The sequence below is a fragment of the Ictalurus punctatus genome, chromosome 14, assembly GCF_001660625.3.
Source record: "Ictalurus punctatus breed USDA103 chromosome 14, Coco_2.0, whole genome shotgun sequence".
NCBI classification, from domain to species: Eukaryota; Metazoa; Chordata; class Actinopteri; order Siluriformes; family Ictaluridae; genus Ictalurus; species Ictalurus punctatus.
This window is the reverse complement of record NC_030429.2, coordinates 16,122,586-16,136,924: the sequence shown is the minus strand read 5'-3', so window position 1 is coordinate 16,136,924 and position 14,339 is coordinate 16,122,586. Positions and strand designations below refer to the sequence as shown.

General features: G+C 39.6%; 1 protein-coding gene across 1 annotated transcript in view; it reads left to right on the top strand.

Moving 5' to 3' along the window:
* Window positions 1–14,339, top strand: part of roraa (RAR-related orphan receptor A, paralog a) — a 260,726-nt gene that overhangs the window by 161,767 nt on the left and 84,620 nt on the right. Inside the window, exon 2 of the mRNA XM_017485580.3 lies at window positions 5,210–5,239. Coding sequence (XP_017341069.1) covers window positions 5,210–5,239 — 30 coding nt within the window. The remainder of the gene's footprint in view (window positions 1–5,209; window positions 5,240–14,339) is intronic.

Genomic DNA, 14,339 nt, shown 5'->3' with positions numbered 1-14,339 from the left:
AAACATCATTTAAACCCTTTCCAATAAAGATCTGTAAAGCTTATTTGGATTTTACAAAATTATCTTTCAAATACAGTCTCCTGAAAAAGGGATGTTTCTTTTTTTTTTTTTTTACTGAATATATATTATGTTATATTACAGTCTCCACTACAGTCTCCACAGAGCCAGAGCCAGAACTCCAGAAACCTCATATAACAAGGATAAACCCACTGTGTGATATTCATTGCTTACCAGCAACCTATAACTGCCCAAACAAGAGTGCATGTAAATGTGACCTTTAATTAGACAGATTTAGATTAACATTACAGGTCAAGTTTATATTGACACATTTTGCATTCAGAAATAATTTTCTGTTCCTTTACTATCGTTATCCTTCCAAACAAAATCAGCTATGATTTTGTTCCAGTTATCTATGTTATCTGTATCTAAATCCAAATACTATTCGTTATCTAAGAAACTGAGGCATATATATATATATATATATATATATATATATATATATATATATATATATATATATATATTGTGTGTGTATGCTTCTTCTGATCTCTAAAGCACTTCTGTGTCTAAGAAACTAAAATGTGTTGTATAATTCAGGTCTTAAATTTTTACAGATAAATTATTAATAAAGTATCATTTTGAACGGCAGGTAAAGCCAAACTGTCTATTTTATTTATTAACCTGAGATTCATAAATTACTGTAGTGAACATAACCTGTAACAGCCTCTATGGGTTGTGTTTTATTGATTATTGCATGTTTTTGGCTCAGACCATGCCACTAGGGTTAGCACCTTACGCAATAAGAAGTTGGACCAGTGAGGCTTACTGAAAAGAAGCAATCTGAGAGTAAAGCAGAATTGGTAATCTTTTAAAAACAACCTTGAACATGGGAATTTATGAATTAAAGGCCACTTTGGCTTAGACGATGCCCTCTTCCATGTAAGTCAAGTACACTTGTCGCTGTGGTGGTAGTCTCAAGGGTATATCTTTTCTACCTTTAATAAATATTTTTGGGAAGCTGCCAGATTTAAAAAAAAAAAAAAAAACTAATTAAAGTGATCTTTAAAGTCAAATTACATGCACTACCCCATCGACCTGTGAGGGCTCCACCTCTTTTTTGGGTTACTCATCACTTAGGTGTTATTTTTCTCGAGTGTTTTTGCACTCGGCGTGTCCTTACAAGGCCAAGAGAACCTACATCCCCCTCCTCGTCTCCACGGCAGTGAATGAGAATAAGTGAGAAGTAGCAGTCAATGAATCAAGCGTTCAGATCGGCAGCAGCCTGGGGGGAGGGCGGGCGGTATCCGTGTACATCCCCCCGGGATGGGCCTCGCATTAGGAACTTCCTCGTTTGTGTATTTCTGCCACAGGTTAAATGGATCGCTCCCATTAGCTTGGTGAGAGGACTGCTCCATTACATGAAGGAGACTGTAACTTTGAATGTCATGGCACACTGAACCCTGGAGTAGCGTGGCTGCTCTCCACAAGAGAGGTAACCTGACAATAACCATCCATGATCATCATCTGCTGTCAGGCGCTAAGGAACCTGGAATTATGACATACAGTCTGTCTGGCAGACAGTAGTGCCAGGAGACAAGCTCTTCTCCACTCCACTACTCACCTATAGACAACTGATCTCTAAGAACACTTCTAATATGGTGGAAGTTAAGACTTTTTGATGGCACTCAGTAGTCTTGACCTGGCTAATCAGCATTGCTCTAAGCATGTTTTTGGGTTGATAAAGTTATTTTCGCTCTTCATTTGTAACATGTACAGTGTCAGCTGGTCTCAGCAAATGTAAAACAAGGAAACACTGTAATGAATGATTACCTACACGGCAAGATTTTTTTCATGGGAAAAATGTGATTTTTTTTTCAGTGATTGTTTTTAACAGCCGTATGTTTTCATTAATTAGCAGAGGCTAACAGCTGTGCACTGGCTGTACATGTATACGACACAAAAGTACGCATTTGGAACACTCAGTAGAAAATATATATACAAATATTTCATCAAACTTACAGGTTGTGATCCAGAGGCGCAAGGTGGTCCAAATAAAGTGGGTACGGTCCCATCTTTAATGAATAATCGTTTCACAAATCCCGCATTGACTTCAGCTATGGTATCGTTTGAAAAGTCCATGCGAAGTTTTACATCGTTTTAAAGGAGTCCATGCGAAGTGATTTTGCTTTTGCAGAGCAGAAAACAACGTCTTCTAGACATGAACCTAACTCTTTTAGGACGCAGTCATAACTGTACTGTTTGAGGGCGGGTCAGAGTATATGTTATTTGCGAGCAGCCAGTGAAAACCAGAGGCGGGGCTTTTTGTTACAAACCTACGTAGGTTAGTACAGGAAGTAAGTCTGGAATTACTAACGACTCGTTTCAGCTGTTCAGAATCGTTTTTTTCTTTTGGGAGACAATTACTCCATTTTTCGTGCGCTTTGATTTCTGAAACTTTGCAGGTTTTGTACATTCACAAACAGCTACGTAACACACTACATAAAAGGTAATATCTGAAAAAGCGCTTTAAACTAGTTGCAGTGAATGTAAGAAGTACATCATTAATAGGGAAAAATGACTTTAAAGCATGAATTAAATGCGATTTTTTTTTTACATCTGAAGTGTTAAAACGCTGAAGGTAAGAGATCGGAGATTAATCAGGTCATGTTGTATGACTCGTGAGTGTGTTTCCTACACAATGGCTGATGCAAAGAGCAGAAATGATCATGAATAACTCTTTACCCTTGAGCTGACTTTCCTGAAGTCGGTGTTGAACTGCAACAAGCTCGTCTTTATGATTGTGAGTCAGGTACACTTACCTTGCTGTTTCATGCATAGTAATTATCTTCTCATTCAACACACTTCTCATTCATTCAGAGGGAGGGAGGAAGGAAGGAAGGATGCAAGTGAGGAAATAAAGAAGGAAAGAAAGAAACCATTTCTCTTGTGGCTCTTTCTCATCAGAGCATAGTGATAATGTGTTCATGTCCAAGAGCAGCATTATCAGCATTCTGTATGATGTTCTGCGATGTTTGGCTTCCCCATCTGTCAAGGATAGATTTACCGCTATACTGACCCTCACTCTGTCCTCCAACAGAGCACACATATAACCTGGCAGGCTCGAGAGGTGTCAGGGCCTAGCCACCTCCTGCTCCGAACTCACTCACTGGTTCTCTGGCATCTGAATGACACACAGAGGAGGAAATGGGCGAGGGGTGACCCCTCCCCTCCCCTCTCCCTCAGCAACAGGCCATTTTTTCTTGAACTAGCACCGTATCACCGTTTTGATTTGCGAACACAGACGTTGGTTTTCAAATCATTATGTGACGTTGTCAGAATGGCTGTTGTGATTTGGGAGGAAATGGAGATGAACAGATCGCTGAAGAATGAGGATGGAGAGCGAGCAGAGACACGACTCTGACTCAGATTGCATTCTACAGTGTTGCTCTTTTACCTTTTCACCAGCCTTGCCAGTTGCACTGTATTAAATAACCAGCCACTAATTTGTTTTTGTTTCACTCTAGTGTGTAAAAGAATGCATTTGTGTGTTGCTCACACACTGATAGCTTATCAGCCTCAAGCACTCTTGTATCGATTAATCTCTGTGGTTGGGTCAAGTAAGTTTTCAGTGTGTGTCCCTAAGAGAACCTCTCAGTGTCTATACTCGCACTCAGAAAAAAGCCAAATACATTCTGATATGGATTTATGGTCAGAGAGTATACAAATATAAACCAGCGTTAGAGAGTGAAACAAAAGCCTACTTTTTTTTATTGCGCAGAAAGAAAACAAATATTGCATGGCCACATTATGACCACATTTGTGATGTTTGAGGGTCTGCTAAGCAAGAAAATAGCAGGATTTTTTTTAAAAACAAACAAACAAAAAAAACACAATTGCAAATTTCCTTGGACACTTAGAAATCTCTGCTTCATGTAAGGCTTGTGTGATAACACACCAGCTCCTAGAATTAAGAGAATTAGGAGAGTGGTGCTTGTTGCCCAGATCACTCGTGTCACTGTTAGCCCCTGCTTGACATCATGGCTAAAGGAGGCTAAAGCTGATGCTGACTGCTGTGTGATTTTAATTGTAGGCAGGAGTTTCAGAGGGATTACTCCTTCAATGCCACTTTTTCTGTCAGCTTAATATTCCCAGAGAGTTTCAGATGCTACTAGTGAACCCATGGTATCCACATTCCTGACACCATCACCTCACCACACTGGTATATACAGTACACATATGCATAAGACATACAGTATGTATAGTAAATACACATCACACTGAACACAACCAGACAAATCCACAGCACACTGACTCTCAACCACAATGCAGTACAGTATAGTGGTTTGTTAGATCAGGTGTAAAGATGTACTCGTAGTCTGTGGGGTCTGATTACAGCCCAGGAGAAGACTCGCAGGTCTGCCTAGCATTCCACACATGCCCCACTGTTCATTTTCATCACGCAGAGGTCAGCCATGACAGTGAGGCAATTGGCTGGTTGGTATTGTGACTGCATGCTGACCTGTTTGACCTTGCCTGGGCACAGCCTGTGGCAGCACTGAGCAACTTTGTCACAGTCAACAGCAGCCTTTGGCCTCGGGTCAATGTCAGGACTTAGAGATGCTACATTGAACAAGGCTGTTTGTGCTGCATTTTGACACGTCTCTCAACTGCTCTTTTGAGGAACAATTTTTTTGTTCATTATTATTGTTATACGTTTGTCTGAGTTTCCTCCTAGACATATGTCAGTAGGTGGATTGATGACTATAAATTGCCCCAAGGTGTAAATGAGTGTGTGAATGTGAATATGTGTGTGCATGGTCTCATGTGATGGATTGGCATTCCAGCCAGGGTGTATGCCCAGTGCCCTCATGCCCAGTGTTCCCAAGATAGGCTTGGTATCCACCGTGACCCTGACTAGGATAAACAGGTTACACTTTATTAATGAATGAATAACTAACTTTAAAAATAACCCTCAACTTGTACTGTTTTTGCAGTGCCAGGATGTTGTATTAACTCCTCTCTACCATAGTCTTAGCTTGATAGTTTTCTTAGACCCTGACCTACTGTATTTGTACTAGCATAAGGATATGATTTTGACAGAGATTACAACCCACTTCTGAAAGTCATTCTGGATAAGGGCGTCTGCTCAATGCTGTTAATGCAATGTATATGTGATTGTATTTAACAAGGGTATTCCTCTGTGTTTCAGGTATTTCAGTAACAAAGAAGACGCATACTTGTGAGTACTGAATATTCTACACAAGCTTCAGTTTTTTTAATGGGTTTACAAGCTTCGTAAATCCTACTTTTAATAGTTCAAATGGTTTTGATTGTTGATTATTAAACTGAGACCCGTGTACTTTGTGTTCATCAGGAGGCCTTTCTGTAATGACCAGTTGAACAGCTCCAGTTTGTTCAAACAGATCATATGACTGTTTCATTCCAGCACTTTCTGGCAGCATTCTGTTGTCTGTTCTGCTTGCAACTGAAAAACAAGGATGTGGTTTGCATGTGACCTTTGTGAGGGAGGTTAAAAACTCTGAACTGCCTTTCACATTCTAGCTTGGGGAGATAGACATCAGCTCAGAGCTGGAGAGAGCGTGCAAATCTCACGGATTAAGTTTTTTATCTCCAGTCTCCTCCTTCAAAAAGCTGTTGCAGGATGCAGTGGGCTATAAGCAAATAGACTATGATGAAACTGTGATATGATAATAGGCCTAAAGCCATGTAGATATAATTTAGGATTTTAAAAAACACACACACACACACACATACACAAGTTCCACTGGAATTTTAAATAATACCAGCACTTTTAATTCCATATAAATTCACCATCCTGTTAGATATCTTGGTCACTCTTTTTTTTTTTTTTTAAACAAAAAGTAATATATTTTACAGGTTTTTTTTTTTTTTTCATATTCTGCTCAAGTAAAGAGTGTTAGTCTTTCTTCCTTTTATCCAGTGGCCTACTGCTATCTTAATTAGAGCCCCGATTGCCCCTGCTTAAGAGCGAGGAAGCGAAATCAAAGAGCATGTTTCAGAAGAGCAGGTTCAAAGCCACGGACACAGTCTGGACCGCACTATTTAATCTCAGTGAAAGAAATGGTAATGACGCATGTCACTGGGTGAAAGGCGAGAGAGAGAGAGAGAGAGAGAGAGAGAGAGGTGGAAGCATGCTGGCACTGAGGTCCTGGGTCAAAGCCATGCTGTGCAGTAGAGATGATTCAAAGGACATGTAATAGTGGGAGGAAAGGTCTTGTCAGTTACAAGGAGAACAGACATTTTCATCGACTGTAAAGTGCTAATGAGGCTTGGGTTATGTCTGTCATGTTCTAACAGCTGAGTAACACCTCAGTAAGAACACGTGCCTCAGTATTTGCCTCAGTTAATGCCTGTGGAAGATAATGTAGATGTGTTTTACAGTTTGTATACCATTTGAAAGTCAAATTTGCTATTTACATTCTATAGACCATTGCATAGTTTGCATGTGCAAATGTGTGCATCCCTGATGTTGTTTGAATGGAAATAAAGGAAAACATGCCTTGATTTTTACAATTTATGTTCAAATGAAAAGAATTCCAAGAGGCATGGTGGCTTAATGGTTAGCATGTTTGCCTTGCGCCTCCAGGGTTGGGGGTTTGATTCCTGCCTACACCTTGTGTGCATGTTTGCACCCCTGTGCTTTGGGGCATTCCTCCAGGTACTCTGGTTTCCTCCCCCAGTCCAAAGACATGTGTTGTAGGCTGATTGGCATCTCAAATTGTCAGTAGTGTGTGTGCGATTGCGTTCTACGATGGGATGGCACCCCGTCCAGGGTGTCCCCTGCCTCATGTCTCATGTGACACATATGGAAAAAACAAGAGGAATGACACAAAATAAATCGTCACAGTTACAATGCTCTTTGTACAGCAGAATTATTAAAAAATATAATTCATAAAAACAATAATACATGCAGTAAGTGATATTTTAAGCTCAAACATATAGGAACATTGTATATATATATTTTTTTATTTTAAACATGTTTTCATTTTCCGAACACAAAACATTTTTAAGTGTACTTTTATCTACAAAACACTGGTTTCAAAATTATCAGTATCTTTACATTTTATATTTTGTAACGTCTGCCCTGGAGAGAATAGCAGCACTGAGTCACTTCTGGTAATGTCTAACAATGTTGGCAACACTTGTAGAGGGATCTTGGTCCACTTCTATATATGCAAAATATTTTAAGCTCCTTTGTATTCTTAGATTTGTGCATGTGGACTTCCCTCAATTCAGACTACAGCTTTTCAGTAGGGTTCAATTCTGGAGACTGAGATAGTCATTGTAGTCTACTGATTTTGTGATATTTCTTTTGATTTGAAAGTATGTTTAGCTCTTCTTTTTAGTCAAGTTTGAATTTCCTGGCAGAAGAAACCAGGCTTTCAGCTGAAATATCCTGGTATCTAGCAGACTTCATGATGCCATCAATCTTCACAAGTGTGACAGTGAGCTATCATATCTATTTCCTTGTATGATTCCCTTTTGTTGCCAAACATGCTAATGTTGTTCCTGAACAAGCGTTTTAGTTTCATCAAACACAATACACAATGTTAGTTGCTGTTCTAATGACACTTGATAAGGTTGAGTCTGTGCAGTTTGGGAAGTTCTTTCAGAAAGTTTATATGGCCACATATGGACAACCTGAAGATCAATGAGATTACTGTGGTTGGTACCACATAAATACCATGAAGATGATGTTGGACTACAGTTGACATGAACAGTTTTACTCCAGTATGATGGCTTAGGACTACAATTGCCATGATAGCTTTAGGACTGAAATTGCCATGAACAGTTTTGTACTCCAGTCTCCATCAGAAAACAGTTGATAACAAAATTTACTTCACGTGAAAACTATAATGAATTTCCTGTACAACTGCATTTTTTTTTGCACACAGTTATGGAAGGGAATCATTTATAATCAGACTATGCGGTGTCACCAAGATGGGTTCCCTTTTGAGTCTGGTTCCTCTCAAGGTTTCTTCCTCATATCATTTCAGGGAGTTTTTCCTTGCCACTGTCACCTCAGCTTGCTCATTAGGGATAAACTTATACATTTAAATTTATATCGTGAATATATATATTTCTGTAAAGCTGCTTTGTGGTGATGTCCATTGTTAAAAGCGCTATACAAATAAAATTGAATTGAATTGAACTGAATTATAGAAATATTTTGGCAAATTTTTTGAACAGTGCCAATAATTCTGGAGATCACTGAGTTTACTTACCCAGAGTATGACATCAAACAGCATGGTAACAGATACAGTTGTGATCAAAATTCTTCAACCCCCATTGCAAATCAGGTTTATTGTAGAAATGTACAGACTTTCAGCTGTTTGCAATGAACAAATCAAACAAAAGTGATTGAAACAGTTCAACACAACAAATGCTTCAAGTGGTTTCCCCAAATTCAACTGAAAATGCAACTTATAATGACTTCTCCAGTTTCAAAATTATTCAACCCCCTGAATAGAATCCTTCACAAGAGCACAAATATGCAAAACAGGTGTTGTATCAAACACACCTGATGCAACTAATTGCACCTGGTGTGCTTGAGCTGGAACACATGAAATAACTGAACTGGTTAGGGGTAGAAAATAATGGTAATGATAATGAGTCTTTATTGGCCACATATACAATACAGCACGGTGAAATTCTGTTTTCTTCGCGTACCCCAGCATGTTAGGAGGTTGGGGTCAGAGTGCAGGTTCAGCCATGATATGGCACCCCTGGAGCAGAGAGAATTAAGGGTCTTGCTCAAGGGCCCAACAGTGGCAGCTTGGTAGTGCTGGGTAGTGCTGCTTGAACCCCTGACCTTCTGATCAGTAACCTTAACCCCCAAGCCACCACTGTCCCCAAGTCACCACTGTCCCCAAGCCACCACTCCCCACAAGTCACCACTGCCCCCAAAATACATTAAACACCTGCACGGGGCAGAAAAAGGATGCTATCAACGGCTCCAACCAGATTTCTGAGAAGGCCGGTTGTGAAAACCCTCGAGTGACTGCAAAAGACCTGCAGCAAGACTTGGTGGCAACAGGCACTGAGGTTTCAGTGAGCACAGTATGGCATGTACAAAACGCAGAAGGTTTTCATGCCAGAACTCCAAGAAATACACCACTACTGACCCAAAACCATAAGAAAAGTCGCCTCAAAATCATATAAATAATCCATAGAAGTTTTGGGGTTCTGTTCTGTGGAGCGATGAAACAAAACTGGAACTTTTCGGCACAATGGATCAGTGGTATGTCTGGAGGAAGAATAATGAAGAAAGAACACTGTCCACAGTCAAGCATGGTGGTGGCTCGGTGATGCTCTGGGGCTGCTTTCCATCCTCCGGCACTGGAAACCTGCAGCGTGTGGAAGGTAAGATGGATTCACTAAAGTATCAGGAAATCCTAGTAGAAAACGTCATGCCGTCTGTGAGGAAGCTGAAGCTTTGGTGTCATTGGATCTTTCAACAGGACAGTGATCCCAAGCATACCTCAAATTTCACCAAGGTTTGGTTGCGGAAGAAGTCCTGGAAGATTTTACAGGGCCATCACGGTCATCTGACTTGAACCCCATAGAAAATCTCTGGTGGGATTTGAAGAAGGCGGTTGCAGCACACAAACCCAAGAATATTACTGAACTGGAGGCCATTGCTCATGAGGAATGGGCAAAGATTCCTTAGGAACGCTGCCAGAAGCTGGTGTCTGGCTATGCATCTCATTTGCAGCAGTTCATAATAGCAAAAGGGAACTCTACTAAGTATTAAAGATGTTTGCCATGAAGGGGGATGAATCATTCTGAAACTGGAGAAGTCATTATAAGGTGCATTTTCAGTTGAATTTGGGGAAACCACTTGAAGCATTCGTTGTGTTGAACTATTTCAATTGCTTTTGTCTGATTTGTTCATTGCAAACAGCTGAAAGTCTACATTTTGACAATAAACCTGATTTGCAATGGGAGTTGAATAATTTTAATTGCAACTCTATGTTAAGGAAAATGGGAAAGGGAGGAAAGTATTTAAAAGAAATCTGCTCAAAGAATACAAAATGGCAATCGACCATTTTCTACCATAAAGGATCGAATTTGTTTCACTATTAATGTCAATGACAATGTTCTGATAACTTCTTTAACTATTTTAATGACTTCTGATTATAAGGGAACATCTGTGAAACACATCTGTGAACATCTATGAAACTTAATACATGTTTTGTTGCTATAATGTGGGTTTCTTTGTCTTCTTAATTTTGTCCTAAGGGTATGCGGACCTTTACACTTAGAGGCTGTAGAGATATAGAGGGAATCCTTGGAAATGGGGCATGTATTCTCATGGTCACTCACACACACACACACACACACACACACACACACACACACACTACACACATTGAACACACTCCTTCAGCTAATTTTTCCACTCCTGCCTGAGTAATCAAGCCCCGTGCAGAGGGGCAGCTGTTGGCTAGCAGCCTCTCCTGATCCCCACACAGCTTGACCTGTAATAAAAAGAAGTCCTCTCTGGGAGATAATAGATACTTCACTCTTCTACTTGATGACCACTGATATGGCCACTTATCCCTCCATTCACTGTTTTTTTTACCCAGCACTTCTTTTCTTGAAGAAAGAACTATGGGTGGAGTTTGAGTATAGCCAATTCATAGTCATGAAATAAATCCATGGAAGGAACTTCTTTCTTTGAATTCAATTCTTTGAAGTCCTCCCGTGAAATGAATGCCCCCCCCCCCCCCTTTTGGGGGGACATCCAAAAACGTGCATATAATTCAACATACTTGGCGATTCACAGTTCAGGATCATAAAGTTTTTCTTTACGTTTGAACCCAGGAGATATATTGAGTTATGTGTTTACTTAGTTCTCCTCAAAAGCATGAAGTCCATTCTGTCAGCTGGGTGTATTAGAAAAAACAGTGTTGCTAGACTGTAGAAAGTGTCAGGGCTGGATCAAAATACTAAGGAAATGATGATCTAGTGTAAACGAAATGAAACTTTATTTATTTCATTAATTAAATTGAAGTAGATTATGTATTCCCCATATTGTCAGTAGATAATGTCTTATCCATTATCAGTGTATAATTGCCTGCATACCATTTTAGTGGGTGTAGTATATATTTCCTCTGTAGTGTGCAGTCTGTTTGTCTGGAAGAAAAGTTCAGTGTGTCTGTGTGAGCAGTTTTGTTTTTTGCAGTATTGTTGTAACCTGTTGGGGAGATGACAAGAATTGCTGATAAGGGGTGCAAGCTGATTATACAAGATTGCACAGGCTCTTATTTCTCATTTGTGTACGTGTGCATGTGTCCCTCATGACACCCTCATGATCTCAGGTCTTCTGTGTGTAATCATTTCTGCTTACTGCACAGATAGCAGCTTTGCAGTATCAGAGTGTCTGTTCATAGTGCTGAAGTCCAAAGTCTATTTGTAAACCTTTGTAACTAAATTAGACACATAGTACACCTGGCACCTAGAAAGTCTCCTTAAGTTTAAGCTTTGCTTAATATAGCACACATTTTGGACTATGTCGTACTGAATTTATTTTTATTGCACTTCAAATATACTTTTTTCTTTCATATCAGTAGATTTGAGGTTTGTATTCTCCAAGTTTATTAGGCACACTTGGTTTTCTTGTAGCTGGTGGATATCACTGAGGATTTGGTCCCTTTGGAGGATTTGCACTTCCTTCCATAAATAAAAATCAAATAACAATAAATGACAAGCATGCAACACTCAATTTGTTTCGAAAACAAATTATATTCATATAATGATATGAATTTGTCAAAGACTTCAGGTTGAACATGTTCAATATGCTAAAGATGAATTGCCTCAGTGTGTGTGTGTGTGTGTGTGTGTGTGTGTGTGTGTGTGTGTGTGTGTGTGTGTGTTTTGTTATTCTGAAGTGAATTACTCTTCCTAACATATTGTGCCTGATGTCTAGTTAGTCATAGATGGCATGTATTGAGCAAATGAAGTATTTGCTTATTTGTGTGCGAATGTCTTGCCAGAATGGCAGTCATAGCCATGTTAGAGAAGCTTATTTGATTACACTTGGGTTAGTCAGGACCATAGGGAAGCAGAGTCATTGATCCAATGAGAGAGCGAGAGAGAGAGAAATAGAGACTGTGAGAGAAAGGGAAAAAGCAAGGGCGAAGTGCAGTCAGAGCTTATCTATCTCCATAGTTCAGACAGACGGTAAGCCCAGACAGACTAGGCTTATTGAGAAGCATCGCCTAACCCCTGCTCCTTCATTTGTTTACCTTCCCATTGAGTGCTGTGAGACTCTCAGTGAGGCAGCCTCGCTTATCTCAATCAAATGATTAAGACAGCCAACTTCACAGAAATGTGAAAGTACTCAACAGCCCTAGGGCTATCATTAAACTGGTCTGCATTGAGCGGAAGAATTAGCTTATTGTTATGCTTCTTCTCATATAAAGCAGATGTTTTACAGAAACAACCCACTTACAATATGCAAACCTGTAAGAGGGAATAGATGAATAAACACTGTCTCACCATCACTCTATATTTGCAATATACAAATTAGAGCTAACAAATTGAATTGAAATAATAGGTCACAATTAATCACATTATTTTTGTGCAGTTAATTGCGATATCATGAATAAAGATTTTTACATTTGCAGCATTTACAGTAAGACAATGTGACAGCATTTGAAAGTCTGCTCTTCTTTAGAAACACTGTGACAGAGATTTAGAGACTGTGCTGTTCTTTAGAAACACTGTGATTGAGAATTAGAGACTGTGCTGTTCTATAGAAATACTGTGACAGATGTAGAGACTGTGCTGTTCTATAGAAATACTGTGATTGAGATTTAGAGACTGTGCTGTTCTGTAGAAATACTGTGACAGATGTAGAGACTGTGCTGTTCTGTAGAAACACTGTGATTGAGATTTAGAGACTGTGCTGTTCTGTAGAAACACTGTGACAGAGATTTAGAGACTGTGCTGTTCTGTAGAAACACTGTGACAGAGATTTAGAGACTGTGCTGTTCTGTAGAAACACTGTGACAGAGATGTAGAGACTGTGCTGTTCTGTAGAAAGACTATGATAGAGCTTTAGAGACTGTGCTGTTCTGTAGAAACACTGTGACAGAGATTTAGAGACTGTGCTGTTCTGTAGAAACACTGTGACAGAGATTTAGAGACTGTGCTGTTCTGTAGAAACACTGTGACAGAGATTTAGAGACTGTGCTGTTCTGTAGAAACACTGTGACAGAGATGTAGAGACTGTGCTGTTCTGTAGAAAGACTATGATAGAGCTTTAGAGACTGTGCTGTTCTGTAGAAACACCATGATAGAGATTTGATAACTGTGCTCTTCTGTAGAAACACTGTGACAGAGCATTGGAGACTGTAGATAATGTAGAAACACTGTGACAGAGCATTGGAGACTGTAGATAATGTAGAAACACTGTGACAGAGCATTGGAGACTGTAGATAATGTAGAAACATTGTGATAGATTTGAAAGCACTGTGACCTCTGAGATAGTATTTATCTTTTAGGTGAATGTTTTGTTACTGTTGGCAAAACGGTTGGCAGCTTAGCTTGCTAGCAACCAGCTATGACAGGTTGGTCCTTGTCTCCAAAGTGTGATATGCTGTAAACTGTTATTGAATTTATCACTGTAGTAAATGTATGCAGTAAGTTATTCTCTGGCGCTCAGATCATTTAAGGTATAGGGGAATGCAAGACTGTGAGGATTTACACATCCTGTCTCGCTGTACACACTCTGGAGACATAATATATTGTGTAGTGGATATACCTGTGTATTCCTGTAAAGCCCTGGGCTAGTTCATGATTCACAATACAGCACCACAAGCGTTGTTTGAATTTGTGCTGTCTTGGTTTGTCACAAAAATGGATATGTGAAACACTCAGGTGAAAGCTCTGTTATATAGACAGTAATCTTGAGAAATTGCGTAGCTGAAGCTCAGGATAGTCAACACAGGTGTACAGTAATCGGTAGGAAAAGGCTGATTATGAGATATGGTGCAGTTATTATACAGCACGTCTCACTTTTCAGCAGATTATAACCAGAAATATCTTTTTCACTTTCATCAAGATAGATATAAGACAAAGTGTTTTGCTTTGTATATGCTATATGTTTGTCAGGATGATGACAGGATATAGTGTTTTTCCCCCTGAAGCGTTGCAGCAGTAATCTTAGTGTACATTAAACGAAGAAAAAAAATGGTTGCGATCTCCTGGAGAAAGGCTTGTTTAAAATCAGCAGACCACCTCCAAATTGTGCTCTTTGTTGAAGCAATTTCATTCTCAGCATGCCGCAG